This window comes from Emys orbicularis, chromosome 20, assembly GCF_028017835.1.
Source record: "Emys orbicularis isolate rEmyOrb1 chromosome 20, rEmyOrb1.hap1, whole genome shotgun sequence".
NCBI classification, from domain to species: Eukaryota; Metazoa; Chordata; order Testudines; family Emydidae; genus Emys; species Emys orbicularis.
Window position 1 is genome coordinate 4,859,724 of NC_088702.1, and position 15,276 is coordinate 4,874,999.

At 53.1% G+C, this 15,276-nt stretch overlaps 1 protein-coding gene across 1 annotated transcript in view; it reads left to right on the forward strand.

Moving 5' to 3' along the window:
- LMNA (lamin A/C) overlaps positions 1-15,276 on the forward strand; it is a 55,123-nt gene that overhangs the window by 26,059 nt on the left and 13,788 nt on the right. The window contains exons 2-3 of the mRNA XM_065420029.1: positions 14,209-14,365; positions 15,134-15,259. Coding sequence (XP_065276101.1) covers positions 14,209-14,365; positions 15,134-15,259 — 283 coding nt within the window. The remainder of the gene's footprint in view (positions 1-14,208; positions 14,366-15,133; positions 15,260-15,276) is intronic.

Consider the following 15,276-nt stretch of genomic DNA (forward strand, 5'->3'; position numbering starts at 1 on the left):
CCCTTATATGTCCCATTGGAGCCCGGGCTGTCTGTTCTGAACCTAAGTATGATTTCTCTCCCCCATCATCAGATTAGAAGATTTTTCTCCTGCTCCTTAAGCAGCTGCCTGGAAGTTTTCTGTCTCCCCCCTCCCCCCCCCCCCCCCGTACTAAAGTAATGGAAACTTGGAGCTGATCTAACTGTACAGTTTGGATTTTCTCCCAGCTCAACCATGTTATGTTTTTTCTGTGTTTAAAAGCTAAAAATAAACACCCCGTTTTGAGGCCCTTTTTCCCCTCTCTCATATTTTCTCTTGTGACTTTTTCTTCATGAGGATTGGATGCATCAGTTGCATTTTTGTTGCTGATCCTGATAAATGCCTTTTTATAAAAATCTAAATTTAGATGCAACAGGGGCTGGATCCTCTGAGACTCTGAGCAAGTTCTGGAGTGCTATGCACCAGCTGCTTCCAGGAGAGGGCACTCAGCCCCCTGCAGAATTGCTCCCTGGTCTGTAATGAAACTTGAACTAGAATCCTAGGTGGAGAGGAAGGATTGTCTAGTGTTTAGGGCACTATTTAGCTCCAATTTCCTGCTCCAGCACAGACTCCATGTGTGAACAAGAGCAAGTTGCTTAGTTTTGCTGTACCTCAGTTTCCCCACCTGTAAAATGGAGGTTGTGGGGATAAAAGTACATGGAAAAATGGAGATGATCAGATCTATGTAAGGGGCAAGATGAGTTCCTCAGATAGATACAAACTCTCTATTGCCTACCCAAAATTCTCAAAAACCATGAGCCAAGCCCCCAAAATCCTGAGATTTAAAAAAAATAAATTGCCTTCTGGTTTTTGAATGTTAGGCAGCGTGCCCCGCACATTTTCCAGTTTTCTCCATGGCCCTAAGGGCTAAAAATTTACCTGGTTAAAAAGGAAAGCTGAGATTTCCCCCTGACTCCAGGAGCTGGCGCTTTAAGAAAAATATCACAAGATTTGGCAACACTGCAAAACCTTTCCCAAGCTGATACTGAAACAGTGCCCTGACGTCCTAATCTGAAAGACAGCCAGTCCAAGTAGCACAGGGCCTCCCTTGCACCATTCTGGGGTTTTGGTTCAGCACCATCCCGAATCTAGTGTGGAACTGTTTGGATCCAGAGTTTAGCTCGTGTCTGTAAGACTTCAAAGCAAGGACCATTATGATTGCGTAGTCTCACCTCCTGCATGGCACAAGCCAAAGAACCTCGCTCTGTGATCCCTGCATCAAGCCCAAAAATGTGTAGTCGAACTAGAGCATATGTTGTAGGGCCTGGATTTTCAGTCGCTTCTGTGTCACTTAGGAGCACAAGTTCCATTGTAAACCGTGGGATTGTGCTCCCAAATGTTTTAAGTGCTTTGGAAAACCCCACCCTAGAAAGATGCTCAGAGTCAGTTTCAGAAATTCCAAGTGGTGGAGAATCCACTGGATCCCGTGAGACCCTCTTCGATGGTTAATTCCCCTCGCGTTTAGCATTTAACTGTCTTCACTCAGTTGACTTGACAAAGGGAAATTAACACTGTGGCAGCTGGTTTAGTCCTGAAGGTGGGGGAGGTCTAGTAGGGAGAAGTGGAAAAAAATCTCTTGAACATCCCAGTTCACAAGGGCAGGTAGGAGGAAAAAAAATTTTTTCCATGGAGGTGGGAAGAGCCCAGCTCCCGTCAAACCGAGTTACTATTTTTAGCTTGGCACAGACAGGCTAGAGGACAAAGGGGATATAAATGAAAGCGAAGGGCCAACACATGCAGGGGGAGATGCTGCAAGATTCTTCATTTTTCTTTAGTAATATAGAGCTTCTGGGACAATCTACCAGACAAAGTTGCTAAAGGAAATGCTGGGATTCCCTGGAGAAATGAAATGGCTCCAGGGCCACGTTCTGGCTTCCGATGCACATGTTGAAATTAGAGGGAGCCGAGCGAACGTGTTCAAGGTCAGAAGTTTGGACCAATGTGTCAATTTGGCGGTAGGCAGCTTCCTTTAGAAAGCTCTAATGTGGCTGGACTTTGAATTGGCCGCTTGCCTGAAATGGGCCAGTCCAGTGGTTATGGGGAAATGTCGAGATGAAGCCTGGTACATCCCACAGGCATCTTTGGTACCTTAGGTCAGTCTCTGTAGGTGCTCGCTCAGGTACCTTAACAACCAGCTTTTAATAGGAGCCCCCAACTAGCATCAGATCATGCTCAAATCATGGGCTGACCTGGTAACTTTATCCAGCCAATTAAAGAGCCCCACTGCTCTTTGAGTGGCTGGGGGAAGCCGGACTGTGGGGCAGTGAAGGCAAAGCTCTCTCTCCGGTCCCAGCAATTGAGCTTTTCCTTCCTGATGACTAACCAGCTCACACTTAGCATTCACAGCAGCCCTGTTGCCTTTTCAGGAATTCCCCTCCCCATCTTACGCCCTTGTCTGTTTCAAATGGCCCAGAGAGCCGCTGTAACATCCTAGCACTTATCTTTGCTAGGCAGCTGTAATGGAGCCTAGACCCACGTCACCCAGTGCAGCGTCTGACAAAGGGACTTGCCAAAGGCTAAAAGCTAATCCAAGACTCTCGCAAACTCACTTCTCTAGGCTAATTCCAAATGTTCCAAGCAAGTGAAGCAACCCGTCTTTTGCCTGTGTTTGCTGGGGTAGACTGGAGAATGAAGACTCCCTGTGCTAATTGCTAAATCGTTTGCATGGAGATGGCAGCGCTGCCCAGATTTGGATTGGCCTCGTTTGATCACACACTGCGCAAACTGGATCCAAACAGCTCTTCAGTGGTTGCACGGCACAGGAAAACCTCTAGCACCTGTTTCTAACACCTGCTCCTAATCAACCAAATGCAAGCGCAAGGGGTGGGGACTCCTGCACCTGCCAAAAGTAGGCGCCTTCTGATGCTAGGGGCTCATGGGATCTGCTCAGCTGGTGACGGGAGGCTGCAGCCTACGCTGAAGGCAGGAGGAGGGATGCAAGCTGCTTCCAGAGGACGCCTCCTCTGGCCTGTGGGACCTGATCAGCTCAGCTCTCTGGGCCCAATTCTCCATTGCTGGCTCCTGGTTTTACCATGTGCCAGCACCAACACCAATACAAAATACCAAATCAGAGCGGGTAACAGCACTGGAGTAAATGAGGGCTCAAGATTCAGGGTGCTGGAGAATCAGGCCTTTTGTGGCAGCCGGTCAGAGCTGTAAGCCTAGTCAGTCTCACGTTAAATCAGCAATGACTAGATGTCCTTGCAATACGAGATATTCATGCAGGCAGATTGACAGCAGCAGCACATGAGCACACAGATCCGCCGAAGCCGTGACGTCTGTCCAGTCCCACCAGCCAGCCAACACAGCCCCGACCATCTTGAAACATGGCTATTTTTTTCCCCATGCATCCTTCACCAGATGTTTTGTTGAAAGCGTATCCTCCAGCCAGTTCTCTGTGCTTAAGCGCAAGCAGCGATGACTCTCAGGCCCCAGGTATTTGCCATTGGCCTCGTCTTTTCTCCCCTCACCCCCAGTTCCCCACTCCTGGAGCACCAAGTTAGTGCTTTGAGCGTTTGAATTGAAAAGGCACTTTCACTACCGAGTCTTATCCCCATATGTTGATTAAAAAAGACACGAAACTAATACAGCCTTACCAGCCTCAAGGCTTCAAAAATCCTGAGATTGGCTTAGAAATCAGCAGGTTCTTAAAATAATTGGGGGATTTATCTGCTTTTGGTTTTGAAGTTTTTTAAGGAGTCACTTTTTTTCAAGCTTTTCTCTGCAACTGCGAGGGCCAGAAACGTGTGAGCTGAAATTCTCACATAGCTCAAGGGCCACCCATAGCCCAAGACTCATGATAGAATCACCGTGGCTGGCAATGCTGTTGTGCTTTTCAGTTCAACCAAGAGCTGCTCCAGAGCACGTAATTCATGCATCTGGATAACAGGCAGATGCTAATACCTAGCGCTTTTCAACAGTAGAGCTTAAAGTGCTTCAGTCTTTAATGTATTTATCCTCACAGCAGCCTTGTGAGGCAGTGCAATGTGGTCACCCGCCTTTTACAGATGGGGAAACTGAGGCACAGAGCGGCTAAATGACTTGGCTGAGGTCACATGGCGAGTCTGTGGCAGAGCAAGGAATTGAACGCAGGACTCCCAAATCTCAGGCTAGTGCTGTAACCACTGGACCATCCTTCCTCAGGAATAACATGTGTGCGTGTGTATTTTTCTCTCTGCAACACTTTACAGCAGTAGTTCTGGTGGAACATACAAGAAGCAGGCTGGATTGTGCCAGGTCCCTTGAGATGAATAGCAGTGTTGTTAGGATCAGCCAGTTTTTAGTTGGTGTGGGAGGAAAATGACTTGTGCTCAGACTTTTTGATTTCTGTTTAGTAAAAGATCCTGGCATTATACAGTACACGCACTTTCCCTTGGCAAAGGACTCCCCCAGTTCCGAGCGAGGGAATCCAGCATCTCTCATGCTGCTGTTCAGGCGAAGATTAGCGCTCTAATCTTGGCATTTCTGCGTCTTTATTCCCGTGTTGCCGTTGTTGCTGCATTGAGAAGGCACAGACCAAAGGAGAAATTGGAGCTGTTGAAAAGGCAGAGAATTGCTAAGTGCTTAATATTGATTTGCTTCTCAGTAGAAAAACATGAAACAGCCATAAAAATTGTTTGGTTTTTGCGTGTGTATGTTTTAAATTAAATTCTGGGGAGGAAGGGTGGCCCAATGGTTAGGGCGCTTGCCTGGGTTTAATTCCCTGCTCTGCCACAGACTCCCTATGTGCCCTTGGGTTAGTCCCTTAGCCTTACTGTGCCTCAGTTTCCCATCTGTATAATGGGGTAATAGCCCGGCCTTGCCAGGAGGGAAATTGTGAGGGTGAATACACCAAAGATTATGAGGCACTCGGACAATTGGGGGCCACATACAGCATGGTGACACCTGTTTCTATTGCACAGATGCTTCTGGCTGGAACCTTTGTTTCTTCCCGAATGGTTAATGGCGGGAAAGGACGTTGCCCAGACAGACCAGCACGCTGGCATCCCTGTAGGGGCCTCTGAATGTGAATAGTAATCGAAGCGTCAAGCATCCTGAGCTCGCACTGACACCGATGGGGTCTGAGGGTGTTCAGAGCCTCTGCAGGACTGGATGCAAAGGGCCTGATTCTAGTTACACTAAACCGGCTTTATGCTGCTGTGTCCACTTGGAGATTGGCCCTGCTGAGAAATCACGCACACACATGCGCAGGGGCCTCCCCAGCTGGTGTGGAGCAGGCGTCAGGGCCCAGCCCCTAGCATAGGGGGAGTGCCGGAGGGAGGGAGTGAGGGAGAGGCGAGGAGGGGACATAGACATAGCACCTACATTAAGGCTCTCCTCTGCTTACCAGGGGCCATGGGAAGCAGAGTATAAGTGAGAGCAGCCTCTGGGCTGCTCCGACTCACAGTAGGGACCGGGCAGGTCCCCAGCTGCCCCAGAAAGTATCTGCTTTACCGAGGATTTGTGGAGTATTGTTGATCTGAAGCATAAAAGCTGCTCTCGCCAAATCCAGCCGCGTATGTGTTGCAGGCTGCTGTCAGAACTGGTCAGGTCTGTTCCGCGGCTCGCTTCCGTTCTCAAAGATGCACCCGGTTTGGTGCCGCAGCTTCCCTGGCAGATGTTAGCAGACACAGATGCCTGCTGGAGGCCTCTCGCCAAGTCTTTTTAGAGCAAATGGGATCCCAGTTCCTCCTTGCACCAGGAGCCGCGAATTAATCACCAGAGGTTTTAAGGAAGTTGGTGTGAATTCTCTTTCCTTGGAGGAAAAGCACACGAGACCGAGAGAAATCCCCCTCAGCTGTCTGCTGGCAGCTAGTCTGCTGACATTCTGGTTCCTCATTGGGACAGAGACCTAGGCTGATTGCACGTGTGAAGTTGTTGTGTGGGGCACACATCACTGAGCTCCTAGTCACTCCTAGTCCAGGATATTTGGACTAACTGAGTTAAGCGGGGATGTGTTTGTTGATTTCTTAAAGCCGCGCCCGCCGATTTGGCTGCCCCATTCCCAATCATTCAAATGGGAATGGCCCATCCGGGTCCCCTTTGCAATTCTCCGCCTTCCAACCTGGCCTGCACTCGTTGAGGAATCTCTGCAAAAAAATTCCCCACCGCTTCCAGCACCAGATCAGCTCCCCCGTTGTTCGAAATGTGTGGAGATGAAGGACTGCCCCGGGGCCAGGCACTGAACCAGAACTCAGGAGATTTTGGTTCAGTTTTCCTCTCTGCCACAGGTTGCCCATGTGATGTTAGGCAAGTCACTTGTTCGCTCAGTGCCTCAGTTTCCCCAGTTTCCGCAACACGGGGTGAATGATACTCCTGTGCATTGCATCTTCCCTGGGAGGTGTCAGTCCACTTTCCAAGGGTGTAAAATTACTGACCCCGTGTCTGAGGGGCAAACTGAGGCAGAGAGAGTGGGATTTACACAAGGTCTCCCAGCATTACAGTAGCACCTAGCAGCCCCAGCAGAGACCAGGACTGCGCAAGCTGCTGTATATACATATAGTGACGCAGTTCCTGCCCCAGACAGCGTACAGCCTGAATAGACAAGGCAAAGGAAGGATTATTCTGCCCGTTTTACAGATGGGGAAACTGAGGCGCAGAGAGACTGTCGACACAGGGTCGCACTCAGAGCTCGTGGCAGAGTCAGGGATCGAACCTCCATCGCTGCTCAGAGTTTTACCCACACGGCCACCCTTCCTGGCTGTTGTTAAGAGCTGATGCTGGAGGAGAAGGCAGAGGCTGAAAGGAGCGAGCAGCAAGGGGTAGCACTACCCAGCTGCAGGAATAGGCCCCCCCCTGCGGCTCCCCTTGGCATGCACTGTGTATGCCACTCTGAGACGCAGCAGCTCCGGGGTCCATGCCCGGCTCGGGACGGCTGTATTCAGTACTCTCCTGCTGGCTCCGTGGACCATGGGAACTTACAGCACGGGCTGGGTGCAGGTGTCGCCTTCCATGGGGGCCTGATTGCTGCCATGCTGTTCACACTGTCAGTCCAGAGCCACCCTGGCGATCAGAACCTGGCCCAGCGTCGACCGGGCAGGGGCTTTCACTGGCATCGCCGTGCTGCTCCCAGACTAATCAACGCTGACGAGTGCGTCTTGCAACCCATCAGAGTCTATTCATGTGATTTCTTTGTGGGAGCGCCAGGACCCCATGGCGCTAGGGGCTGTACAAACACAGACCAAAGGCGGTCTAGCTTTCACGCCGCTCTCATTTTTCACATTGGCTGGTGTGGTTCTTGATCGCCCTGTGCCTCGCGTAGCCGTCCACGCCAGCACAGAATGGGTGTGCATTGCTGCCCGGTCTGATTGGTAACACTGGAGTAAAGCCCACCCGAGGGGCAGGCCCGGGACTCTGGGTCTGCAGCTCTCTCCTGGGCGGTTCTCAGTTATACTGTTTGACCCCAGCTGTACGAATGACCTTTCTGCGTTGGAAAGACACGGCGCAGCTTCACGCAGACGGCTGGGACGTCCCACGTCCCCGAGCCCGTGGGCAGCCTCGGAGAGAGTCGCTCCTTGGCATTTGGGGCCAGGTTTGCACTCTGGGTTTTGGGTCTGGGGTTTTGATTCAGGCCTGTCTCTGTGCTGGCTGCTTTCTCTAAAGCTTTCCTAGCCCCTGGCTATGCGCTGCATGCAGTGACCCCTGTGTTCCTGGAGCCTCGGCTGGCAGGAATCCTTTTTCCCCTAGCAGCAACCCTCCGGGGAGGCAGTGTTGGACTAGTGGTTAGAGGGAAAGGGAGACTGTGGGTAGGGAGATCTGACTATATTAAAATCCAAGGCTGGCTGTGCCACTGACTCACTCTGTGGCCTCGGGCAAGTCATTTCCCGGTCTGTAAACGCTACTGGAGTGTCCCAACTTCCCTGGGGAGAGAAAGGAGGGATTTTCCAAGTCAGTGGGCCGTGGGGTCCTAAAATCCCCGCCAGTGTGCACTGACCTTTGTCTAGCACATCGAGAGCTACATTCAGCTGCTCTCCGGGCGGGATGGAGGATTGAACCCAGGACCCTCTGTCTTAAAACCGTGAACCTCTGCGGCTCCAACCCAATGAAGTCCATTAGGTTAGACGCTGCGGCTGACTCCGAAACCCCATTTATCCAGGGGGAGACAACGATACGGCCTGACCAGGCAATGGAAGGTTCCCTACAGGCACAGCGTGGTTGCTGCTACTGTTGTGTCACTTGGGGAGGCTGTATTACTTGGGTGGTTATTTAAGGTGCCCCATGACTTATGAGAGGCTGAGGGAACTGGGATTGTTTAGTCTGCAGAAGAGAAGAATGAGGGGGGATTTGATAGCTGCTTTCAACTACCTGAAGGGGGGTTCCAAAGGGGATGGAGCTCGGCTGTTCTCAGTTGTGGCAGATGACAGAACAAGGAGCAATGGTCTCAAGTTGCAGTGGGGGAGGTCTAGGTTGGATATTAGGAAACACTATTTCACTAGGAGGGTGGTGAAGCACTGGAATGGGTTCCCTAGGGAGCTGGTGGAATCTCCTTCCTTCGAGGTTTTTAAGGCCCGGCTTGACAAAGCCCTGGCTGGGGTGATTTAGTTGGGGATTGGCCCTGCTCTGAGCAGGGGGTTGGACTAGATGACCTCCTGAGGTCCCTTCCAACCTGGATAGGCTATGATTCTATGAAAAGTGAGCTGAGCCCTGGCCCAGCTCTTCAGAGTTGCAGGTCTCCTGGCTTGTCTGGATCAGGCCGGGGAGGAGAGTTAAGGGAAGGAATAACCAGAGTGAGAATTTAAGTGCTGGCCAATAATCAAAGGCCATGGGGTTTAAGCCCCAGATCCCTGTATCCCCGTCATGCTGGTTGTAAGGAAGAGGCTGCTGCCAGATGGGGATAATTCAGCATTAAAGGGTGTTTGTAATAAGCCAGAGAAGCTCCAGAAACGCTCTCCATTGGCATTTTCCTTCTCTGAGTCACTGGCATGTACAGAGCGTAGGGTTCTACAGTGACTTGGGAGCCCCGGGGGCTGGGTAGGGCCAGCCGGGAACCGTCTCTGCGGTGGGTGGTGTGTTTTGGCTAGATTAGGGCGGGTCAGATCTGCCCATGAACCTCTGGAGCTGGGTTCAGGCCTGCCTCTTGCTGGAAGTTGTTTGCAGGGTGGTTGTAGCCGCATCGCTCCCAGAATATGAGCGAGACAAGGGGCGTGAGGGACTATCTCCTTGCCTTCCTCTGCCGGCACTGTGTGCAAAGCAGGCCAGCCCGTGGCACTGGGCATCAGCCTTGGCCATCGTCGCCCTGATATTTTTACCCATGATCTAATGATTCAGGAGTTTGCTCCCGCCCCCTGCCTTTTCCCCTGCCTGCGGAATGTGCGCTGGGATTCAGCTTGGCAGCCTCACCTAACTCGGCTCTGCACTCCAGTGTCAGTTGCTGCACCAAATGCAAAGTGGTTTGAAAGGAAGCTGAGTGGGCTAGAGCAGAGGCCTGGGACTCCCGGCTTCTATCCCTGACTTGGTGATGGGATTTGCTGGGTGACCTGGGGCAAGTCAGTTTACCTCCCTCCGTTTCCCCATCTGTAGGATGGTGGTAGAGATAGGTCTGAAACAAGGTCCCTCTGGTGCACAAATTTGGTTCTCTCTTTAAAGGTCACCTGCCTGCAGGTGCTGAGATTTGGGGCTTCAACACATAAATGCCCATTTCACACAGCCGGAGCCAAATAGATCCCACTTGGACCCCCAGGTTATGTGATCTGAGCCCACAGTGGCTATTTAGAACAGAGCTGAAATTGATGTTGCGAGCTGAAATTAACAGTCTTGCCTAGACCCTTCCTCTTTCCAGCCCAGCTTTTACTTGGGTGTTGACACCCACAGCACATGTTTCCAGTACAGTTTTAGGGACTAGGAATGATCAGCACCCTGATTGTGCGGAAGGAACGATCTTTCTTTTTATAGGTCCTACCAAAATAGTGTCAGATAGTGTTTGGTTGGTTTTGGTCCAGCAACCTCCCTGAGTCCTGAATGATGATCAGCATGAACTGCGTCAAATATTGAAAGTAACCTTGATGCTTTCTTCTTACAGCATTCGTTACTGTTCGGCTACTGACATCTGCCCAAAGCAAAGATCAGCAATTCGGAGTGTAATGGATTTTGTGCCTGGGAAAGCCAGGGTTCTTGGGTGGAATCTCAAATATTTCAAAATGCCCAGAAGGCAGGAAATCCCAATTTCTGCAGCGCCCCAGAGGCAGATAAAGAATTTGCACACCTAAAAAGTCCTTTCAGACTTTACACAGCATTTCCATTGCTTTATAAACATTATAGCTCCCGTTAGCAAAGGATTTTGAAGCGTTTCACAAATGCCAAGTAAGCCTCACCCTGCCAATGCAAGGTGGGGAAAACTGAGGCCCAGGGAGGGAAGGCTGCACAACTGGAACTACAACCTCAGAGCCCTGACCCAGGACTTCTTGCGGTGATCATGGCTCTGTGGCAGAGCTGGGACTAGAACCCAGGAGTCCTGAGCCTCAATCTCTGGCTGAGATCATTCTAAAGGAATCTGGGTCAAATTCATGCCAGCTCTGTCCTTAAGCAGATGTAGCTCTGGGGAGTTAGCGGGGATAGCAAGTTAGTCAGCCTGTATCAACAAGGGCAGACAGCAGCTGAGCTGCCAGCATTTGGCTTGTCTCTCTGTGCAGGCCTCACGCAGAGCGTACGATGGGAGGGACCTGAAGCGGTCTCTGCAGCTCTGGTGGGTGGCCTTTATGACGCAGTCCAGCTGCTGCCCACGTGAGGACGTGCGTGATCTTTATACTGTTGTACCAGAGCGATCTAAACAAGGAGTCCTCCCTTCAGCTCAGACTCGCTGCAAGAACGAATCCAGCAGCCCCAGCCCTGCACAGGAGAGGGAGCAGACATACAGTAGGGTGACCAGGTGTCCAGTGTTTGACCAGAACACCCGGTCAGAAAGGGACCCTGGTGGTTCCGGTCAGCACCGCCGACCAGGCCGTTAAAAGTCTGGTTGGCGGTGCTGCCCGGCTAAGGAAGGCTAGTCCCTATCTGTCCTGGCACCATGCGGCGTCCCGGAAGCGGCTAGCAGGTCTGGCTCCTAGGTGGGGGGGCCACGGGGCTCCGCATGCTGCCCCCACCTCGAGCACCGGCCAATGGGAGTTGGTGGGGGGGGGGGTGCCTGCAGGTGAGAGCAGAAAACAGAGCCGCCTGCATGCCTCCCCCTAGGAGCCAGACCTGCTCCTGGACGCTTCTGGGGCGCAGCGCGGTCCGTGGTGCCAGGACGGGCAGGAAGCCTGCCTCTGCACCCCTGCTGCGCTGCTGCCGGGAGCCGCCGGAGGTAAGCCCGCGCCCCAATCCCCTGCCCTGAGCCCCCTCCCAACCCCTCATCCCCGACCCCATCTCAGAGCCCTCACCCCCTGCATCCAGGCCCCCTGCCCCAGCCCAGAGCCCCCTCTCACACCATGAACCCCTCATCCCCAGCCCAGAGCCCACACCCCTCCCGCATACCAGCCCCCTGCCCCAGCCCAGAGCCCCCTCCTGCACCCTGAACCCCTCATCCCTGGCCCCACCTGGAGCCCGCACCCCCAGCCCAGAGCCCTCACCCCTTCCCACATCCCAACCCCCTTCCTCAACCCGCAGCACTCTCCCTCACTCCAAATCCCTCGCCCCCACCCCCCAGCCCGGAGCCCCCTCCTGCGCCCCAAATCCCTCATCCCCAGTCCCAGGGCCGGCTCCAGGCACCAGCCGAGCAAGCTTGTGCTTGGGGCGGCAGATTCTAAGGGGCGGCATTCCCTCAAATTTTTTATTTTTGTTTGGGGCGGCAAAAAAGCCAGAGCCGGCCCTGCCCAGTCCCACCCCAGAGCCTGCACCCCCAGCTGGAGCGCTCAACCTCTCCCGCACCCCAACTCCCTGCCCCAGCCCGGAGCCCCCTCCTGCACCCTGAACCCCTCATTTCTGGCCCTACCCCGGAGTCCTCACCCCCAGTTTGAGCCCTCACCCCCTCCTGCACCCCAACTCCCTGCCCCAGCCCAGTGAAAGTGAGTGAGGGTGGGGGAGAGCGAGCCACCAAGGGAGGGGGAATTAGTGAGCAGGGGCGTGGGGGCAGGGCTAGAGTGTTTGGTTTTGTGCGATGAGAAAGTTGGCAACCCTACTTGCTAGGGTCTCTGCAGTTTGGGTTCCAAGTGGGGACATTTCTGAGGTTCCGTTCCTCTCCTTTGTGCCTGCTCAAGACGCCGATTGACCTTGCCGAGCCTGGCTTGCATTGATCAAGATGAGAACAAACCACTTGGATTTCCTTATTTTAGGTGGCTCTTCCTCCCGAGGCATTTCCCACTCCTAGAGTCTCAGCACTTCCCCTCCACCTGTGGTCTGTCGTGTTTGTTTAGACTGTAAGCTCTCTGGGGCAGAGAAGTTCTCACTGGGTGCGCAGCACCTAGCACGGTGGAGCCATGATCTCAGTTGGGGCCTCCAGACGCTACTGTAAATGCACACAATAATAAATAGCTACGCATAGATCAACATGAGGGAGGAGATGTTAACCTCATAAGACTTAGAGGGTCGAGCTGTCCAACCCTCCCATGCTGTCGTTCTGTATGGAGTCAAAGTCCATCTTAAGCAGGTGTTTATTTATCAAAATAGCTACAGATCTAAGCAGGCTTCCGTACAGCCCGAGTTCCAGCTTTGTCTCCGTTGTATGCCAGGGATCACGCCCCCCTTGGAGCTACATGCAGTATACAGCACCATCTAGTGGGGACATAATATGTTGCAAGCCAACATATCACATCCACCAACTGGAGCAGGATCGCTGTGGTTTGCCCAGCACTTAAGTCTGGTTTTAAATGTCCTGTGGAAGACTCATCTGTCTTCTTGCGAGGAGGCGTTTCCTGATGATCAGCCTGCAACTCCATTCTCCTTCATCTCCTTGCTCCTCAGAGCACCCTGAATAATTCCCTTTCCTTCCTTGGTGTATATATCTTTCAAATACCCCCAGACCCTTAGGGCTGGGCTGTAAATACTTCTACTGTAAATCTCTTGGTCTTTCCTCCTCAATCAATCCCTTATTAACTGCCCTCTAAGGCTTCAAGTTTCACAGGCAGCTAGCGATGTTGGGGTTTTTCAGTGCGCTACCTGAGTTGCCTTTTTAAAGGGGTTTCCCTTTGAAACAGAGCTGACCACTATCCCGTTGGAAATCTGGCACTTTCGGGTCTCGGGTCTGGCGCCCAAACTCACGAGCCACCGGAAAGTTTAGGCCCAAGTTCCCACTCACCTTTTCCCATCCCTGGTATGTAAAAAGTTTCTGAAATGTCCTGTGGATCCAAGACCTCTTTAGTAGGTAGCGTGGAGGAGGGAGGTTGCTTACATTGGTGGGCCTTTGAGGTAGGGACCATCTTTTTGTTCTGTCTGGTCAGCGCCTAGCACCATGAAATCCTGGTCCACGACTGGGAGGCCTAGACGCTGGCGCAGTACAAATAAAAATACTAATGATACTGTACTCGCTTTTCCAGTCTGAGCTGGAGGCTGGGAGCGGGGTGTGTGTGTGTGTGTGTGTGTGTGTTTTCCGTCAGATGTGCTGTAAAAGGGATCATTGCTTTAATTCCCCAGGGAGCCGCTTGCCAATTCATACGTCAGCCTGTGTTTAATTTTTAAACACCCACACGCCGCTCTGAATCACCAGCCAATAAACACCATCAGGGTAGGGCCAATAAAACAGCCCGTAACATGGGATGGAGCACAAGCTGTTTTCACGGCTGATCACCCCGTGATGCGTGTAATGGGAAGCTGGGAGCACTGGGAGATCAGAGCCTCAAGCCCTGTCTATAGAGGGGATATTTGTAGCAGAGTAGCTATGCCCGGCGGTGCGGGGTGGATGTGCTGCATCAGTGTGAAATGGGGCTGCCTCCTGTGTCGTTTCCCCTGGTTTTGAAGCATCACTAACTGCACTGGTGCAAAACCCATCCTGTCTGTGCAGATCCCAAGTCGGGAGCATGGTAGCTGCATGAATCAGGAGAAACAGAGCAGGAATTGGGCAATCTGGACCTGGTCTGTGGCTACATTGGTCTCCGAGCACCAGGGCTGTCAGGCTGGCATCTTCCACCGTTGTGAAATTCCCCAGGACCCTTGGGATCAGGTTCTGAGCTATCCCCAGGGGTGGAGGGGTATTTGGACCTGGGAATTGTGCTCTGGGCCCCTCTCCAGCATTGGGCCCTCGTTTGCATGGGGCAGGGGGTTCCCCGAACACATCACCAGAGCAGTTTGTTGGCTGTGTTCCAGGAATGGCAAGAAGGAAGGGGACCTGCTGGCCGCTCAGGCTCGCCTCAAGGACCTGGAGGCCCTGCTCAACTCCAAAGAGGCCGCGCTCACCACCGCCCTGGGGGAGAAGAGGAATCTGGATAATGAAATCAGGGAGCTGAGGGCGCAAGTGTCCAAGGTGAGCAGCAGGTTCTGACCCCTGAGCCCTGCTGCCCCGGGGCCCCCCGCAGCACCAGAGATCATAGCATTCCCCATGCACGTCCTGCCAAGCCTGCTGAAATACCCCGTATGGTTCGGAGCGGATGGGACCCCGCAGCAGTTAATGGTCCCAGCTCGGTCTGAGCTAGGGAGCCAACACCAGGTGGAATGGTGGGTAGGGGGGTAGGCAGGCGACCCATTCCTTCGCTGATGGGAGAAGCGAGGCTGGAGCCTTGGCTGGCTCCTGTTGCAGCGGGGACAAATCCAGCTGGCCCATGGACTAGTTGTGCCGATTGCCAGCCATGGTCCCTTCTGCTGCCCTGGGCAAAGTAGGAAATGCCCAGCCCAGCCCCGTCAATTCACCCAAATTGGCCTGGAGTCCCCCGATTTGGAGGGTCCTTTCCTGGGCCCCTGAGCAGCTGTCACAGTCTTGTGACAGGGAGAGCCCCTGACCTGCGGGAGGTGGGGGGCAGAGGGGAGGGGAGGAGTGGATTTGACAGGCATGATTTCTGTACTGGGGGGCGGGGAGAATTGATGGGTTTAGCTCTGATGTGGTTTATTCAAATGAGGCAGTGAATATGTAGAATATGCAAATTGAGCAATCACAATTTGCGGAAAGTCTCCAGATTTGCCGGCCTGCAGTCCCCTGGCTCAGCAGGCACCTGGCTAGGGACCGCGCTTGAGACCTGCCTGCTGGGGCAGCGAATCTCCATCTAGCTGCGCTCACTTTCCCCTCTCCCCTCCCCAGCTGGAAGCCGCCCTGGGCGAGGTGAAGAAGCAGCTGCAGGACGAGATGCTGCGTCGGGTGGACGCCGAGAACCGTCTGCAGACGCTGAAGGAAGAACTCGACTTCCAGAAGAACATTTACAGCGAGGTGAGCGGGGTCGGGCT